Source organism: Miniopterus natalensis, chromosome 8 (genome assembly GCF_054644295.1).
Source record: "Miniopterus natalensis isolate mMinNat1 chromosome 8, mMinNat1.hap1, whole genome shotgun sequence".
In the NCBI taxonomy this organism is placed as follows: Eukaryota; Metazoa; Chordata; class Mammalia; order Chiroptera; family Miniopteridae; genus Miniopterus; species Miniopterus natalensis.
In genome coordinates this window covers 41429682-41446868 of record NC_142088.1, presented here as the reverse complement: position 1 = coordinate 41446868, position 17187 = coordinate 41429682, and the positions used below count along the sequence as shown (strand labels likewise).

The window sequence follows — 17187 nt, the reverse complement described above, 5'->3', positions numbered from 1 at the left end:
GACAATGGAATATTATTCAATGCTCAAAAGAAATGAGCTCTCAAGCCATGAAAAGACATGGAGGAATCTTAATTGCATATTACTAAGTGAACAAAGCCAATCTGAAAAGGCTACATACTATATGATTCCAACTATATATGACATTCTGGAAAAGGCAGAACTACGGAGAGAAAAACAGTAGTTGCCAGGTGTTAAGGGGAGCAGATGGACGAATAGGTCGAGCACAGAGGATTTTTAGGGCAGTAAAAATATTCTACATGATACCATAATGATGGATACATTTGGTCAAATTTATAGAATTATAACACCAAGAGTGAACCTTAATGTAAACTGTGGACTTCAGGTGATTCTCATGTGTCAATTGTACGCTTGTCGAGTGTAACAAATGTAGCTGTCTGGGTGATGTTGATAAAGGGGGAGGCTACGCACCTGTGGGGACAGGCGATATATGGGAAATCTCTACACCCCCTCTTTTTGCTGTGAATCTAAAACTGCTCTTGAAAAAAATTAAGTATTTTTTAAAATAATAAAAACAAAGGAATGAAATAGTATACTACAACACATCTATTTTACACAAAAGAAAGTAACAGGAAGAGAAGAACACAAAAAAGAAATGAGACATATAGAAAACAAAACCCAACTCTCAAAACTCATAAGTCAGTTCAGCAAGGTCGTAGGATACAAGATCAATACAGAAAAATCAGTCGTATTTCTATATACTAACTGAACAATCAAAATAAAATTAAAAGAATTCCATTCATAAAAACATCATAAATAATAAAATACTTATGAATAAATTTAACAAAAGTACTAAACCTCTATAAAACATGGCTGAAATTTTAAATGGTCTAAATAAGTAGATTCCAAGTTCATGGGTTGGAAGATTAAGATGGCAATTTACCCAAATTGATGTATAGATTCAACAAAATACCCATCAAAATACCAACTATTGTGTATTTTTTTTAAGAAATTGGCAAACTAATATAAAATTTATGTGGAAGTGCAAAAGATCCAGCCAGAACAATTTTAAAAAGAACATATGACATGTTCTACGTAGGATGAAACCTCAATGTGAGAGGCAAAGTTATAAAGCATTTAAGAAGAAAATATCAACCATATTCATACCTAGAGTAAAAAGAAAAGAAAAAGAAATATAAAACATGCTAACCATATGGGAAAAATTGATATATTTGAACATACTAAAATGTTAATATACCAAGAACAATGTGAAAAGACAAGCCACAAACTGGGAAAAGATTTTGCAACACAACTCATAAAGGAGTAGTATTCAGAATATATAAGGAACCCCCTGCAAATTACTGAGAAAAATGGACAAAAGACTTTAACAAATACTTTGCTCACCAAAGGTGAAATCCAAGTAGCCAATAAACACACGGGCCTTCTCACAGGCTGCCAGTATGAAAGTAAAGTAGAAAGTCTTTTTGGAGAACAATGTGTATATTAACATATGAAAGATGTTCAGCCTCATTTGATGAAATGCTTTAAAGCCACATGAGATAACATTATACAACAGATTGGTAAAAATTAAGAAGAAAAATACATCCTTGGGGAATGTAAATTGGTGCAAGAATCTCTGGGAAGTAGTTTGACACGATCTCGCCAAGTTGAATCTAACAAACCCTGTGCCTCTGTGGTTCTGCTCCTTTTAGATCCTTTTAAAAATGAATGCTCCAGAACACACATGCCAAATATCTGGAGCAACGCTGTTTGTAACACCCCCAAATTGGAAACAACCCAGATATCCAGAGTTAAGTGGAAAAATAAATTGTAATATATTCATACAATGGAATAAGCAAACTATAGCTACATACAGTTATATGAATGAATCTTATAAACACAATGTTTAGCAAAAGAAACAAGTCTTAAAAGTATACATTATAATTTGATTTGTATAAATTTCAAAACCAAGAACTAAATATTGTATTTAGGGGTATATATATGGGCGGTAAAACTATAGTGAAAAGCAAAGAAATGAAGGGTAGACATGGGGTTGAAGAGGGGAGAGGGGATTATGATGGAGAGGATCACATGGGGGAACTTGTTTACAATATTCTGTATCTTGACCTGGGTGGTTACATTGGTGTTCACTTTATGACTACTTGTTTAAAATATATATATGTGCATATTGTACATGTACATACATGTTTAATATACTCAATTCCAATTTTAAATATCGAACCTAATGAAATACTAGCACATGTACTCAAACCGTGTGTATGAAGATGTTTGCTGTTCACACCAGCATTGCATGCAACCATGAAAAAAAAATGAGTAACTGTCAACAAGGAATAATTTATGAAAAGTATCGTAACCAATACAATGCAATACTATGCAGCTATTAAAAATTAAGATAAACCTTTGTGAACTGACATGGAAAGATCTCAAAGACATGAGGTAAACAAAGACGAGTCATAGAACAGCACATACATAGATTTAAAAACAATCCTGTTTGAAAGTATAAATATGTATATATAAATATTTATACAGATGAAAAACAGGCTCCTCTAACCTGTTAGTGGGGACAACCTCTGGGGCAGGGTGTGGTGAAGGGGGAAGCAGGGTTGAGGGCACTTTCACATCTTACTCTACATACATATGTAGTTTTGTAGGAATCTTTGTAAGAACATACCCACAGACACCTGCACATTTTTAATAGGTGGTAATAGCAAAACAATGGTATTGTTATTCATTCCATTCCGAGAACCCTGAAAACTCTGCTTTCAAAGCTAATTCTTTTGCTCCTGCAGGGCCTTGAAAGCCTCTGGTTGTGTTACGGGGCTGTCAGCCATTAAATGATGAGCGTCGTGTAGGATACTAAGTGACTGGCCATCTCCAGACTTGCCCTTTGAAAATGTTGCATATGTTCTAATATCCTGGCTCATTGGCAATAGCAATAATGTTTTCACAAAGCACTTGGCTAAAGTAAGTAAATTCTGATGCTACACATCAAATCACAACCGCACCGAAGTGTAGATGTGGCTGTCAGGATGCACGTGGAGATCTAAATTAGTAATCACACCCTTGGTGAGTGACTTTTGCAACAAGAAATTTGTATTTGGATTCATAAGGAGGAATCTAGACCCCACTGAGTCACAAGATAGAGCTTTTCTCTTCTTCCCTCCCCTCATTCCACCACAGACCCTTGGATATCAAACTATTTCCTATAAAAGTGTAAGAGAGTGAAACCGATTATGAGTTATTTGGAATCAGTAGTGAATCAAAATAAAAGGCACTATCAGTATATTTATGAAGGAAAATTCAACTACATGCATACATTTTGGTGTGTATTTTATTTTTGATTGGAATCATATCCACATGAAGGAAAATTGCCAAAGTATCCTTTACTGTTTTGAAAGCTAGGCCCTTGCTGTGTCAGAGGAAAGCAAAACTAAGCCAGTGGTGCTGAAGATGTCCCTCTCTCCATATGCATGACAGGAGAGGAGCTGTCTAGGAAATGCCTTCTGACTGATGAACAGAGAATCTACACACACGTGAAATACAATGGGAACACATCAGCACACGTGAGTCATTAGCCTGGTCCTCTGGCATCCACTGGCATGCATCTCTTATTTCAATGGCGTCAGCCCTTGGTCTTGTTGTACCTCTTTAGCAGCAAATACTTTTTATTCCAGAATGGAAAACTAACTAGAAATTAAATATATCCAATACTGATGCTTCATTTCCATCAGTTAACAATAAGAGAATGAATTTAATTGTAATACATTTATTTTGTGTGATTCTTAATAAAACACCTTCAAAACATTCTGTACATTTCAAGCCACTAAGAACTGCATTACATTCTATAAATGTGATTTGTTGGGATGAGGTGCCAAGATGTCTCTGTACAAAGATGTACAATATGTACAGTCACTCACTCTAAGTGCAAGCTGTGCAAAGCGGTCTAGGACACTAACTCATGCCAAAGCTTAGGAAACATTTCAACACATAAGACTAAAGCTCGAAACTGCATTGTTGTTGTTTTTCCTGGACTATAAACAAATACACGGATACGACACAGACTCCTCACTCAGTCGGCACCGTGCGGCCGGCGGTGCGCCAGGGCCGCTCGCTAGGCCCCTCTTCGCGGTGCTACTTTGCCACGCTCAGCGGCCGTCTCGTCACTGAGCTGCTGCCACTGCCTTTGACTGAGCCGCAGGAACACTAGGAGATTTAAATTTGGGGAGATAAAGGCCAAACTTGTTTTCAATGCCCGCAAAAGTGGCTGTGGCGAGTCTGTATCCACCGATGTGGTCAGGATTGGCGGGAGGAAGGTCTGCGATGCGTGACTTAGGTGTTGGTTCTGAGCCAGAGGGCTTGCTGTTGGTAGGAAAAAGTTTTAAAGAAAAATAAATATAATTCTTAGTTTCAAAGAATGTGAAAGCCTAGAAAAGCCTGGAATTGTAAGAATGCTGTTCTTTCTCTGTACAAGTCCCTCTACTTGGTTTATGAGGTGAAGACGCAATGCGGGATTTGGTCTTATGCTGAAAGCTGATGGCTGCTTGCTCTGGGTATAACCTTCCCCACCCAGCAAACTCCACAAGTGACTGCTCTTCTCTCCAGTGCAAGCTTCAAGAGGCCCAAATTCGGGCCTAGATCTCACCGGTGATTATGTCCACGGGCATAACCTCTCTTTGAACCTTTTCTGTTTGGTTTGCAATAAGTTAGCTCTAAGAACATTTATACCTATTCTAATAATAAGTTACAGCGAAGAATGAAATCTCAGAGGTGTGAAGGGCTCGACTGAGTCTTTGAAAGGAAGCTCACAGAAGTGTTACTAATACAAACTTACATTTCTGGTGAAGAGACCATATAATAAAATCTAATAACATAAATCCATGCAGCTCGGTATTGCTTGCACTAAAAAAACATAACTAGTCACATAACTAGTGGATTGCTGCCTCCCTAAAGTTTCCCCAAGCAGCCGATTAATAGTGTGTGATGTTGCCCTGTCAAGACCTCATTTCCCTGACGCTGAAGCTTCTCGAGCCTACTGTTTGATTTAAATGCATTGGTCCTATAGGACTCTCTGAAGGCTGAACAAAGACGGGTTCGGGTGCTTTCTTGATAAAGGTGTTGAACAGCTGCACTTACAGGCCTCCGAAGTCAATGTAAAACCACCGCTGGAGAAGTTCATAGGTGACCAAGGTAACACCAAACTGGGGAGAGGATCGAAACACTCGGGCTGAAAGAGAGACGGGAGGGGGCACTTTCCACCAGGCTGACTGGCGAAGACGACCAGTGGTGAGGGGAGGGGGCCCTGGCACCCGCCGGCCATTGCATTCGCCCAGCCCCTACCTGCAGTCCCCTTCCAAAACGCTGCAGGCCCCTCTTCCCGGAGTATCTTCCGGAAACAGTCGATGACACCACTGTATGTCGTCTGGCCAGCGCGGGCCGCCACTTGCAGTCTTGTCTTGATGACATCAGCAGGGGTTACCAGAGAAGCGGCAGGCACACCTTTCAGGAGAAAGGCACGTTTAATTCACCCAAAGCACCCCAGGAAGGACAGACATACTGCTAACATGGAGCAGTGCAATTAGCGACTTCAACTGCTCCAACTGAGCTTCTTAAACAGATGCCTGGGCACCAACGGAAAAAGCATATAAACGCCTATTGTGTCGGTGTGGTCAGCGTAAGATTCTCTCTTCTTTCTGAATTAGGGAAATCACTCTGTACTGCATGACCGCAAAGAATTGTGAGAAGGAAAAGAGGCAGCCATATCACTAGGACAGTTTCCAAGTGTTCCCCTTTAGATTTCAATTATTTTCCACACTTTTTTTCCTAAATAAGATACAAATGTGTTCATGCATAATAAGAAATGAGGTTAATGTCAATTTAATGAGCTCCTAAATGTATCTGACATCAAACTGTAGGGGGTGGGTGTGCGTGTGTGTATTTGTGGCTGATTCTTGTTACCTTAATGCTAGAGGTGAATATCAATACTCCTATGTAGTCACCTGTTGAGGGGCTAACTTGAGAGGTGGCTGCGACTCCTTTCAGACAAGCTCAGATGAGAGAAGCCGTTACAACGGGAGCAGGGGAGGCCAGGCACCGGTTAAGGGACAATAGGGGCCCTGATCATGGAAAGGCCTTATCATCTGTCTCCTGTGCCCGAGCTCCCTGGGGTCGTGCTGAGATTGAGCAGCAGCAGGACACACAAGATGGATTTCACAACCACACCTTTAATTTACAAAGCAAAACAGGGAACAAAGGAGCCAGATAACCTTCCACAGGGGGAGAGGAATTCAATATGGACTGAATGTCACGGAATCATCAGTAGGCAGGTGGAGCTGCTGGACTTGTGGGGGCTGTTAGAGAACAAGGCAAATAGCTCCCTCCACAGGGCTCGACACCTAATTCAGATGAGGCTGGGTCAAATGCCTGCCTCTGCAATGTTCTGAATTCTGGATATTCTCAGTGCCTGCCAGCAAAGCTTTATGGGTAAAAATTAGACAAATTCATATCTCATTCTGAAAACTGGCATCGAATGTCTGTGGGCAAGAAGTTAGTGCTCACAGCTCCGTGGAAATGTTTACTCAGCCCCATCAAGCACTGGCAACAGGCCAGCCCATGATTTACTGCCCTCTGGCTGTTTGCTGCTGCTGCTGGGAAAGCACAGAGAAGACTTGAGGGAAAATCTTCTGGCCCCATTTAAAGCTGGGAGGCTTTGGTGAGCACCAGAAAGGGGGTGGGTGAGCACTCAGTGCCCAAGCTGAACAGGTAGCTTTACTACCTTTCAAATGTGCATGCAACTGACCGAAGTTCCAAGTGCCAGGAGACAGGGATTTGCTGGACCCCAAATAAAGGTTCAAAGCTCCCTGGGAGAGTTTCTTAATCATCACTTGTCATTCCCTGTCATCAAGGTTGAGAAAGAAAACATGATCCACCCCAAAGCCCTCAGAACCAAGGGCTTCTGCCACACACCACACTCTGGGATGTGCTCAGGATGTCCTGGCATGTTCAGCTCGGGCACCAGAAGAGAATGAACACAGTGAGATCCACAGGCCATGAGTTCAGCAGCCAGAGCTCCACTGGTCATTTGGGGACAGTGTTTGAGTCTGTGCTCACCCTTCAAGCTTCTATCCTTGACCTGCTGTGATGAAGAAAAGCACTGCCCTTTCCTTCCTCTGTCACTGCTGAGCACTGATGAGCCAGGTCTTCCCCTTCACAACAGGAGGAAGGCCAGACCCTTGAGGTCAGAAGGAAGCATCTTAGTACCTTCGTGCATTTTTAAGGCTCTTCCTCCAGCTGAATGAATCCTTTCTGTGTCCAATTTGGTATCTTAGACTAGATGAAGGTTTTCACTTTTTCCACTGACACTGATTGACATTTTTCCTATTATTACTGTGCTGACCACAGAGGGAAGGCAACGATGAACAGAATGAAACCTCTGCCCTCAGGGAGCTCCCAGCCCAGTGGAGAGGACAACACTTATACAAACAACCATCAATAAAAGACAGAAAACGTTAAGAGACAGAGAAGACATGCCAATTGAGGACAAGGTGGTTTGCCAGGAAGCATTGCTTGCTTTGGTCTAAGGAGGATGATAGAAGGAACAGGAACAGCTTCATGATAAAAGCTCAGTTTTGAGCCAAATCTTAGATTCCAACATGCTAGAAAGGGCATGCCCGACCTGTGCATCAGCATGAAGTACAGCAAAACAATGATTTGATAAAGAACTTTTCCACCTTAATGCTTGGCTTGGCTGCACTCAAAGTTTAAGGGGCACAGGAGGCTAAGAAACACGGTAATGATGAAAGCCCAATTTAGATGGGCAGATCTAATTTGGCTCCAAGTTGCTAAGCTGCATTAAGCTGTTTATCCACATTATGCAAATGTAATTAACTCTCATCAGAATTACAGCACATCCCACAAAGAAGAAAAAGCGATCACATTTAAACTAAGTCAGATAAAAACAATAACCTTTCCAGAAATAAAGGGGGAAGTACAGAGAGATGCTATACTACTTAAAGGGAAAAGGGGGAGAGTTTTTTGGCTTAAAATTGTAGCCCTGCTGGCGTGGCTCAGCGGTTGAACATCGACCTATGATCCAGGAGGTCGAGGTTCAATTCTGGGTCAGGGCGCATGCCCAGGTTGCGGGATCGATCCCCAGTGGGGGGCGTGCAGGAGGCAGCTGATCAATGACTCTCTCATCATTGACTTTTCTCTCTCTCTCCCTTCCTCTCTCTGAAATCAATAATGATATATATATTTTAAAAATTGTAGTTACCTGCTATGGCTCCAGCTGCAAGGAGATTTAAACCTCCCACACGTCCGTTTTCATCAGCCAGAAGTAGTTTGCAATGAGCATAAACAGGAAAATAGATGGCAGAGAAGGGAATGTCTCGGAGGAAACACGCTTTGGCACCCTGTCACACAGTGAGGAAATAGAGCAAAACAGTTGTATAAACAAGGTGTGAATGCTCACCCGGTGACAAGTCTGAGGTGTCCTGCAGACAGCACTGGGACTGATGTGGAAGGAAGTGGGGAGAACTAGTGGGACATAGGGAAATATATATGGTTCAAAGCTTGAAAAAGTCTGGTGGATCTTGGAGTCCTAGAGTTAGTTAACTGGACAATGATGTTATTCTGACAGCGAATTTTCTGGCATTTCCAGTGCAGATAGTTTTTAAGGTTAATAAATATTCAATTCTCAAACCTCCAGGCTTGTTCTCTTTGGCTTTGATGGAACTGGGGGAGAAGGGAGAAATAGACTTGGAAACCTGGTAGTAATAGCTTGATTTCAAAGCAACTACCAAAGGCAGCCCAAAAACTAACACATTACCAATTCAGTCCACATCACCTAGAGCCCCTGAAGGCCAGGTAAGAAGCTATAGGCTGGGGTGGGGGGGGGGGACCACCAATGTTCCCCATGTCCTAAAAATAGCAGAGGACTGGGGGGACCCAGACAGAATATTTTGCCAGGAGGTTTCCATGGAGCAGAAAGCTACCAGGGACAGTCTGTCTCAGTGGCTGAGGTCACAGTGAACATCTTCCTCAGCTTGGTCAGTAGCACACAGGTTCCACTGCCCAGGGCTTTACCGAGCCAGGTGAATGTTCCAGCTTTGGCACTTATTTCCCTAATGGCTATTTTTAAAAGACACAGGGAACATCTAAAAACATTTTTTTAAATTCCAGGGACCCTCTGAAGGATGATACAAAGAAAAACAACATTAATAAACTCAGTCTCAAAGGGAATTCCAAAAAGAATAGGAATTGGGGGTGGAAGGGAAGGAATGTGAACAAAACTCAAGACAGGCATTGTTGGTTTACTGGTCTCTTAAGAGCCCTGTAGCTGTGTGAGTCTAATCTACAGAATTTCTAATTTGCTGCTACAAAAGCCAGTTTACACACTTCTACAGTGATGGGTCTATAAATAAATCAGATGCTGTGGAAACTCAGTTGTCTATAGCAGCTAAATTTACGTATCCCCCCCTATACCAGGTGAAAGAATGGAAAGAAATACTCTTCCTTGTTTAAGAAAAATAACAGCTTCTGCTCCATTACATCTGATCTATAATAATGGGAGTAAGTATACCTGCAGGGAAGGAATCTGTTGACTGGCATTTTGCTAAAGTACAATACACTCTTTTTTTTTTAAATGGAATTCATTATTGACAAATCCCACCACTTAACTTCTTAAATACCTGAATCTTACCAAACTCTACTACTGTTTCACTGTGGTCAAATTATTAAGACAAAGAGAAGCTCCTACTGGGAAGATAACAATAGAGATAACAGACTCAAAGATAAACATAAGACTGTCTTGAAGTCCTAAACCAGCCCAAAGAGAACACCAAAGAAACTTTTCCCAAACCCGTCATCAAAAGGCTGTGAGCCTGAAGCCAGCGGGTCTGCAGAGGCCTGAGATGGCAGCTTCATAAAGGCCTGAGATGACACCAGGAGAGTGCATTTGTGTAGCCCACTGCGCTTCTGATACATGTGTCCGGATTTTTCCTTTTTGTTTGATTTTCCACTCCAGGAACTACCCTACTGGACAAGATTGCGTTTCCATTTGAGGGGAAGATGTCTGGTTTCCACATTCTTTCACATTTCTATTGAGTGCATCACAACCTTTCTGTTGAGATAAGTGGAGGGAATCTGCCCACCTTATACAAACCAAAAAGTCCCAGGTCCTGGAGCACATTCAGGGCGCTGACCCTGGGGCCTGTAGTGATCTCCCCGGCTACCTGCAGCCGAATCTTGACTATCTCCAGTGGGTTGGTAAAGATGACCTGAGAGCCACCAGCCTGCAGGCAACAGGGTGGGGAGAGAGAGAAGCAGATTTCCAAATCAGAGCCCAACTGGCAGAGTAATGAAGAAAAATCCAGAAAACCCGCCAAGTTGTACCACTTTACATCTCCCTCTTCAGCGGGAAATCAGAAGATGACGCTTTGGCCAGTTCACAGGGATGGTCCCAACTCTGCTCAAGCCAATCTATGTCTGGGTTTGTTTCTACTTGAAATGTCAAGAGTGTTTCTCAGACCAGTGTTTCCAGGGTCAGCCCAGCCATATCCAAAATGGCAAAACTAATAAACTCATTTGGAAAACAAAAGTGAAGCCGGATATGGCAGTGGGGAGCTCCCAATGAAAGGGGAAGAGATATCTGCTTGGTGTCTTTTATGAGCTGGAGCTAAAATTCAGATCTACTATGGTTTCCTTCCTCTTCTTAGCAAACATTCGCGTTACTTAGCTCAGCTACCTGCTTCCACTTCCTTGGGTTGTAGAACAATTAACACAACTTTGCCCCATGAAGGTGCCTTAAGTCAGAGGAGAATGTCTCCTCTGGCTCAAATTCTAAAATGTATTATCCTGAGCAAATCTCTCCATAGTAATGCCCACACAAGAGGAGAGAATTTAGAAAGACAATTTAAGTATCATTTCAACACAAACCCAGAAAAACTCAAGGCTGAACTGGGAAATGGACCATCTAGTTCCCATGAGCACAACATGGGCAAATCAAAGCACATCTGCATTTCTAGTGACTGGCAGATGTTTGAACTTGGATAATGAGAGTGTATCTGCATCTGAAATCCATCAACTGGTGAGGGGGGGAAAGGAATGTTTAACAAAACTGCTACCAAACTTTTTTTGTTTCTGTAAGAAAGACAGAATGTGCATGTGTGTATGTATATGGATATATAAAAATGAATACGTTTTTTAAAATGTAAATACATATATCTCCATTCATGAGTGAAAAAGCTTCCTTTGCACATCTTCATCTCACCTGTGGCTATTTACACTATATAATCATAACTGCACTTATATTATCATAATTATATAGTCACACCTTCACTGCAATAGCATGTCATGTGTGGAACAGAATGCGTGCAACTCCACTCTACCTTCACCCACATTCCCACTCACTTTTCTAAATCCTACTGCCCTCCCAGACCTCCTTGCAAGGGACAGGGACAAGTCCCAGCCCATTCTCCTAACTGGCCTGGGGCTATAAAACCCCCAACTGCTCCTGTTCCTGACCCTTTTCTCATCCTGACCCTATCAACATCCACAACTGCCAACACCGACACTAGGTTTCTTTTCTCTTCGTGGGAAGCTTATTGTCCTGGATCCCCCAGGGCCCTAATCCCCTTTTTGTCCACCAAGCATAGGGGTACAGCAATTCGCTGTCTCTCTCCGGGCTTTGTGCAACTCCCAACCCACACAATCCAGACTACTGGCACACAGGTCCCCGGGTGACTGACCGACCCAATTTTACATGTTGATTTGCCTGTGTTACTCTCTCTCTTTTAATCTGTTGCACTACAGGCAGGAAGAAACATTTCAATGTTTCAATATAAGCAAACAATAGTTTCAAAAGGATTGCTGAGTGAAAAATTACGTTAAAATGATAATCCAAATAATTGCTCCTGTAGCTAGTATTAAAAACCAAACCAACTGGAAAAGTTTGCTACTTCCTTGAAATCTCTTGTCTAAATAATGGTTGCAAAAACTATCTTTGGGAAAATGGGCTTTATGTTCTAAACTAAAGCAGATTAAAAAAATAATAATAGAACCACAAATTTTGATTATAATCCCCCAAATCTGCCACCACCAGACAATGTCAACCCCTGGTTGCCATTTGTTAAATGTGGACATTATGTTTAAATAAATATAGAGTTCTTTCCTGTTTTTAGTCATTAGTAAATTAAAACATCCCACAGAGCAGTAGTAAGTACCCCAACCAGCATCCTCCCCACCCCCAAGTTTCCTCCTCCCCTTCTTCTCTCACAGACCCTTTTGGAAATAATTGCTACTTTACTGAGATTTGTACTCCTTTAACAACTCTTCAAATTTCTTTCTGAGTGTACATGTAAGAGGCTTTCTATAAGAACAGTACAATTAAGAGAAGGAAATGACTGCAGTTTTAAACAAACACATTAACTATCATATGCTTTGAAGATTCATTACCCAGAACACATAATAAGACCCAACAAGAATTGGGCATAACCACAAAACTAAACTGATAACAGGTAGCAAGGCCCACATCCATGAGAGTTTCACACCTATGTGCTCTACTACATTTGAAGGAGGAAAGCTTCTAGCAATGCATGGTCTGTATATGTTTTAAATGTCAATATACATTTTTAAAACATTATGTAATAGGCCCAGGAATATACAGCAAATACTATTCAGAAATACTGAGTAATTTTAGAAAAAAATTAAGATTGCTATTTGTCTTAAACTTCAAATATTTTATAACACTTAAAGGGATACATATGGCAAATATGCACTCTCCTTTTTTAAACTCTGAAGTTTACCACTATTTCATGCATATTAAATTCATTATGAGGGAGAGGGAATAAAACCTCAATTAATTCAATCACTCTGCCAGGAAATCTAGTAACACAGAACAAGGATTATAATGTTATCACACCCTTAACTGAGTGTGTCCCCTCTGAAAAACAAATACAAGAAAATATTTCTCCTCTGTTTAAGACTCTATTCATTATAAGTGATATCGTTAATTTAATAACAGCTTTTCACAGGAAAAAGACACTGCTTATACAAAATATAATCATTAAATATAAAAATTTCAGAATTGTGGCCCAACCGGGCATGGCCCAGCAATTGAGCATCAACCTAGGATCCAGATCACGGTTTGATTCCTGGTCAAGGCACATGCCCGGGTTGCGGGCTCGATCCCCAGTTGGGGGCGTGCAGGAGGCAGCCGATCAATGACTCTCTCATCATTGATGTTTCTATCTCTCTCTCTCCCTCTCCCTTCCCCCCTCTGAAATCAATAAAGATATATTTAAACATAAATAAATAAATTTCAGAATTGTGAAATAAAAAATATGGTAACTTTTCAGTGAAAAAAAAAGTACCTGTATTTTTATAAATATGCTACTGTTTGTTATTTTTAAAAGCAACAAAATTGAACAGAAAAAAATTTAAATGCCCAGTGAGAAAATAGTTAAGTAGAAGGGATTATATGCTCTTAATCAGACAAAAAGATTGGGTAATAAAAGTATGCCAATGACATAAACAGAACATAAAATATTAGATACCCATTGATCACAAATATGTCAAAATTTACCAAAATTTTATCAAAATCAGAATGGCTTAGAGATGAAAACATTGGTTGCCTCCTGAAAAGAGAAATAAGTAGCTGGGAGAAAGAATTTTCAAACCATACTCCATTGTACCTTTTAAATTCTGAATTAAATGAATGTGTTAACTATTCAAAAACAAACCCCCCCCAAAAAAAGTAAGAAACAGAACTGGTCTTAGAAACAATGGCTTCTTTTATAGACTAGGTCCTCTCTCACACATTCTTCCCTGTGGTAAACTTGGTAATTTATGTATTTTAAATGCATTTTCAAAAACTAGTTAACACCAGCTATCTGTGTCTTGGCCACTGTGAATAATGCTGTAATGAACATAGGGGGTGCATATATCTTTGCAAATAAATGTTTTAAATTTTTTAGGTAGATGCCCATAAGTGGGATTGCTCTACTTTAGGTAGATACCCAGAAGTGGGTAACTCTGTTCTTAATTTTTTGAGGAACCTCCATGCTGTTTTCCATAGTGGCTGCACCAGTTCACATTCACACCAGCAGTGAATGAGGATCCCAATAAATTTTTTTAAAAAAGAAGCTTATCTACCTATGTATATATGAATATCAAAAATAATCTAATCAAATATAGCAGTGATCTGAAATAATAACACCAAGATATATAAAATTTCAAATTAAACCATGATGATAACACAGCTACATTGTCTTAAATGCACACTGTCTAATTTGACATCTTGCGGCTTCTAGTGCTGATGAGAATGTTAGATAACAGACCATTCTGCACAATATCTTCGGTGAATTCTTTCACTCACCAAATCACCAAATTAGCTTTTAACTCTCCAACTGCTAAATTTCCCTCTTCAAATTGCTGCTGATATTTTTAAGGAGAGGCAAGCATTAATATTAAAACTGGCTTAGTTGCTGTTATTTTTCAGTAGTAAGTTGACGTTTCTTGGTTTAGAACTGAAATACAAATGGCACAGTAAAGGGAATAAATCTCATTTTGAATGAGGGTTACCTCTATACAACAGAAATGGAAAGAATGTAAAAACTTCCATTTAATCTTGTGTCATTTTTTTTTTAATGAGAAAATAAACCAACTAAAGCTGACAGCAAAAGTAAGGGGGGGAAAAATGTAATACTGAGATGTCACCACACTTCTGATGTGCCTGAGGCCAAGGGCTGCACACAGGATTAGGCCTGTTCAACCTCCTGCCCTCACAATCCCACCCCGGGGGGCAGAGTCCACAGAGAGGCTGGGGACCTGACCCTGCCCTGTTTACTTCCATCTTTGATCTGTTGTCTTCCATAGTTTGCAACTATTTCCCTCCAACCACAAAATGTCCAGTCTAAACAATTCATAACAAAGTCTTCCCTTACAGAGACTGATGAAAATCTAACTTCAATTTTAAGCCACATCAGCTCCTTGAGCAGATGGACAAAATACATGAATTTAAAATAACCAGAAAACTAATAAAAGTCCCAGAATCAGTTATCTCTAGGACTGCCCTCAAGAGGAACAGGAACCAGCAGGGACTCTGTATCACACACCATCAACCATAAACATTCTTAGACTTTTTTAAAGCAGTGGGAAATACTATGGTTCTTTCTAAAAGAGTCTAGGATAGTGATAGTTTAAAGGGAATAAACTGCAATTTGCTCATTGCTGAGTGACGATATATGCCAGGGTGTTAGGATATGAACAGATAAAACTACACATACCCCTAACTAGGGTAAAGGAAGAGCCAAAATTCCTATGTATATCTATCATAAGCCACTTTGACATATATATGGACTTTCAACTTGTGTGCATATGTATGTGTGTTCACATTAAGTATTCAAGCATACAGTTGAGACCACACTGATTCCTAAAGATGGGAGCGGGAGAAATTACTTCCAAACAACCCTTCAGAGATGTGAAAGCTCAGCTTGCTAAAGAACACTCAGCATAGGGGGCTGGCAAGCTACAGATCTTGGCTCCCATGATTAATAAAAGCTCCAACAAGTGGACTTCTTGCTGCACCCAACAGGGGCTGAAGGGAGAAAGTAGGAGAGAGTGGAAAGAATCTAGGTTTGCAAAGCTGTTGACCTATATTGTCATTAACTTGGTAACCTTGGATAGGACCTAACGTTTCCATCCCTTGGTTTCCTAATATGACAACAGACAACAGAGGTCTCAACAACTGCCCTACCTATCTTACAGAGTCCTTGTACACTAAGTAATGTCAGAGCACCATGCAGATTGAAAGCAAGACACCAAGGGAAGGGGTGAGTTCTTTGAGAGGCTAAGTTCACATGGGGTTAAGGAAATACCTGCAATGTGATAGATTTACCATAGCCCTTTGTTGAGCAATAGATACATTTTGAGTTTTATGACTTCTATCCATTCAGAAGTATACATTCTCTAAAAGAAGTAATGTGACCAGTCAGTTAAGTGCTCTATTTAGAATTAACAACATAAGAACAGATACCAGAGAGATGTTTAGAAAATACATATAGGTCAGTCCATTTAGACTTTTAAACTTTCTGCTCTGTTGACTTGAAAAGATATTGCATTTTTCCCACTTAAGTTTATGGATATGTCTAACCACTATAGACATCAAGATAATTAAGAGACAAGTCATAGGCTTTGAAGAATATTCATAACACATATATTTGACAAAGTACTGTCTCCATGACATATTAAAGAACTCCTACAAGTCAATAATAAAAATACGAATAACAATGAAAGGAGGCATAACACTTGAGCAGATTCTTGACAAAAAAAGATATATGGATAGCCAATAAGCACATGACAGGATGCTCAATATCTTTAGGCTTCAGGGAAGTGCAAATTAAAACCACAATAAGATATCATTTAACACCAATTAGAATAACTAAAATAAAAAAAAGACTAAGAACACGAAACGTTGGTGAGGATGTAGAGTAACTGAATACTCACACGCTACTGATGAGACTATAAAATGGTCCACCCACTTCAAAAAACCAACTGGCAGTTTCTTTCAAATGGAAAATAATCCACCCTATTCTACTCAGATATTCACCCATGAAAAATGAAAGCATATGACTTTTGAAAACATTATGTTAAGGAAAAGTATGTCAACAAAGAAAGAATGCATTTTGTATGATTCCATTTATATAAAATCTGAGAAGAAACAAAACTGGTGACAGAAATCAGAACAGTGATATCTGGGAAAGGAGAGGAGTGATTGACTGGAAAAAGGCATGAATGAATCTTCTGGGATGAAATGTTCTTGATCTTATCCTGGGTGGTGATTTCATGGGTGTATATAATTGTTAAAACTCACTGAACTGACTAACATCTAAGATCTGTTCATTTCTGGTATATTAAGTATACCTAAATAAATTAACACATGTATATATATTCAGATATGTTGAAGTGTTATTATATATGTACCCATATAATAAATAGGAAAAAAAGAAAAGCTGCTACAAAGTTGAATGGGCTCATCTAGGTTTATTTTGATACATGGAGAAGGCCCTTATTTAATTCCCTAAAAGAGCATTCTAGAATAAAAAGAGTTGGTCTTAAAATAAAAATATTTGGCCTCACATGAAACCTGCAGCATATATTAACTGTGTGATGGAGGTGAGAGAATTAGCCTTTCTGAGCTTCTGTTCTTCATCT

At 40.0% G+C, this 17187-nt stretch overlaps 1 protein-coding gene across 2 annotated transcripts in view; it reads right to left on the bottom strand.

Moving 5' to 3' along the window:
• Positions 1-1170: 1170 nt before the first annotated feature.
• The window catches only part of SLC25A12 (solute carrier family 25 member 12), a 106233-nt gene continuing 90216 nt past the window's right edge, over positions 1171-17187 (bottom strand). For both annotated transcript variants that reach the window (XM_016204468.2, XM_016204545.2), the window contains exons 14-18: positions 10128-10268; positions 8249-8387; positions 5317-5475; positions 5113-5203; positions 1171-4338 (exon numbers count right to left, since the gene is read on the bottom strand). In XM_016204468.2, coding sequence (XP_016059954.1) covers positions 4140-4338; positions 5113-5203; positions 5317-5475; positions 8249-8387; positions 10128-10268 — 729 coding nt within the window. In that variant the 3' untranslated portion in view covers positions 1171-4139. The remainder of the gene's footprint in view (positions 4339-5112; positions 5204-5316; positions 5476-8248; positions 8388-10127; positions 10269-17187) is intronic.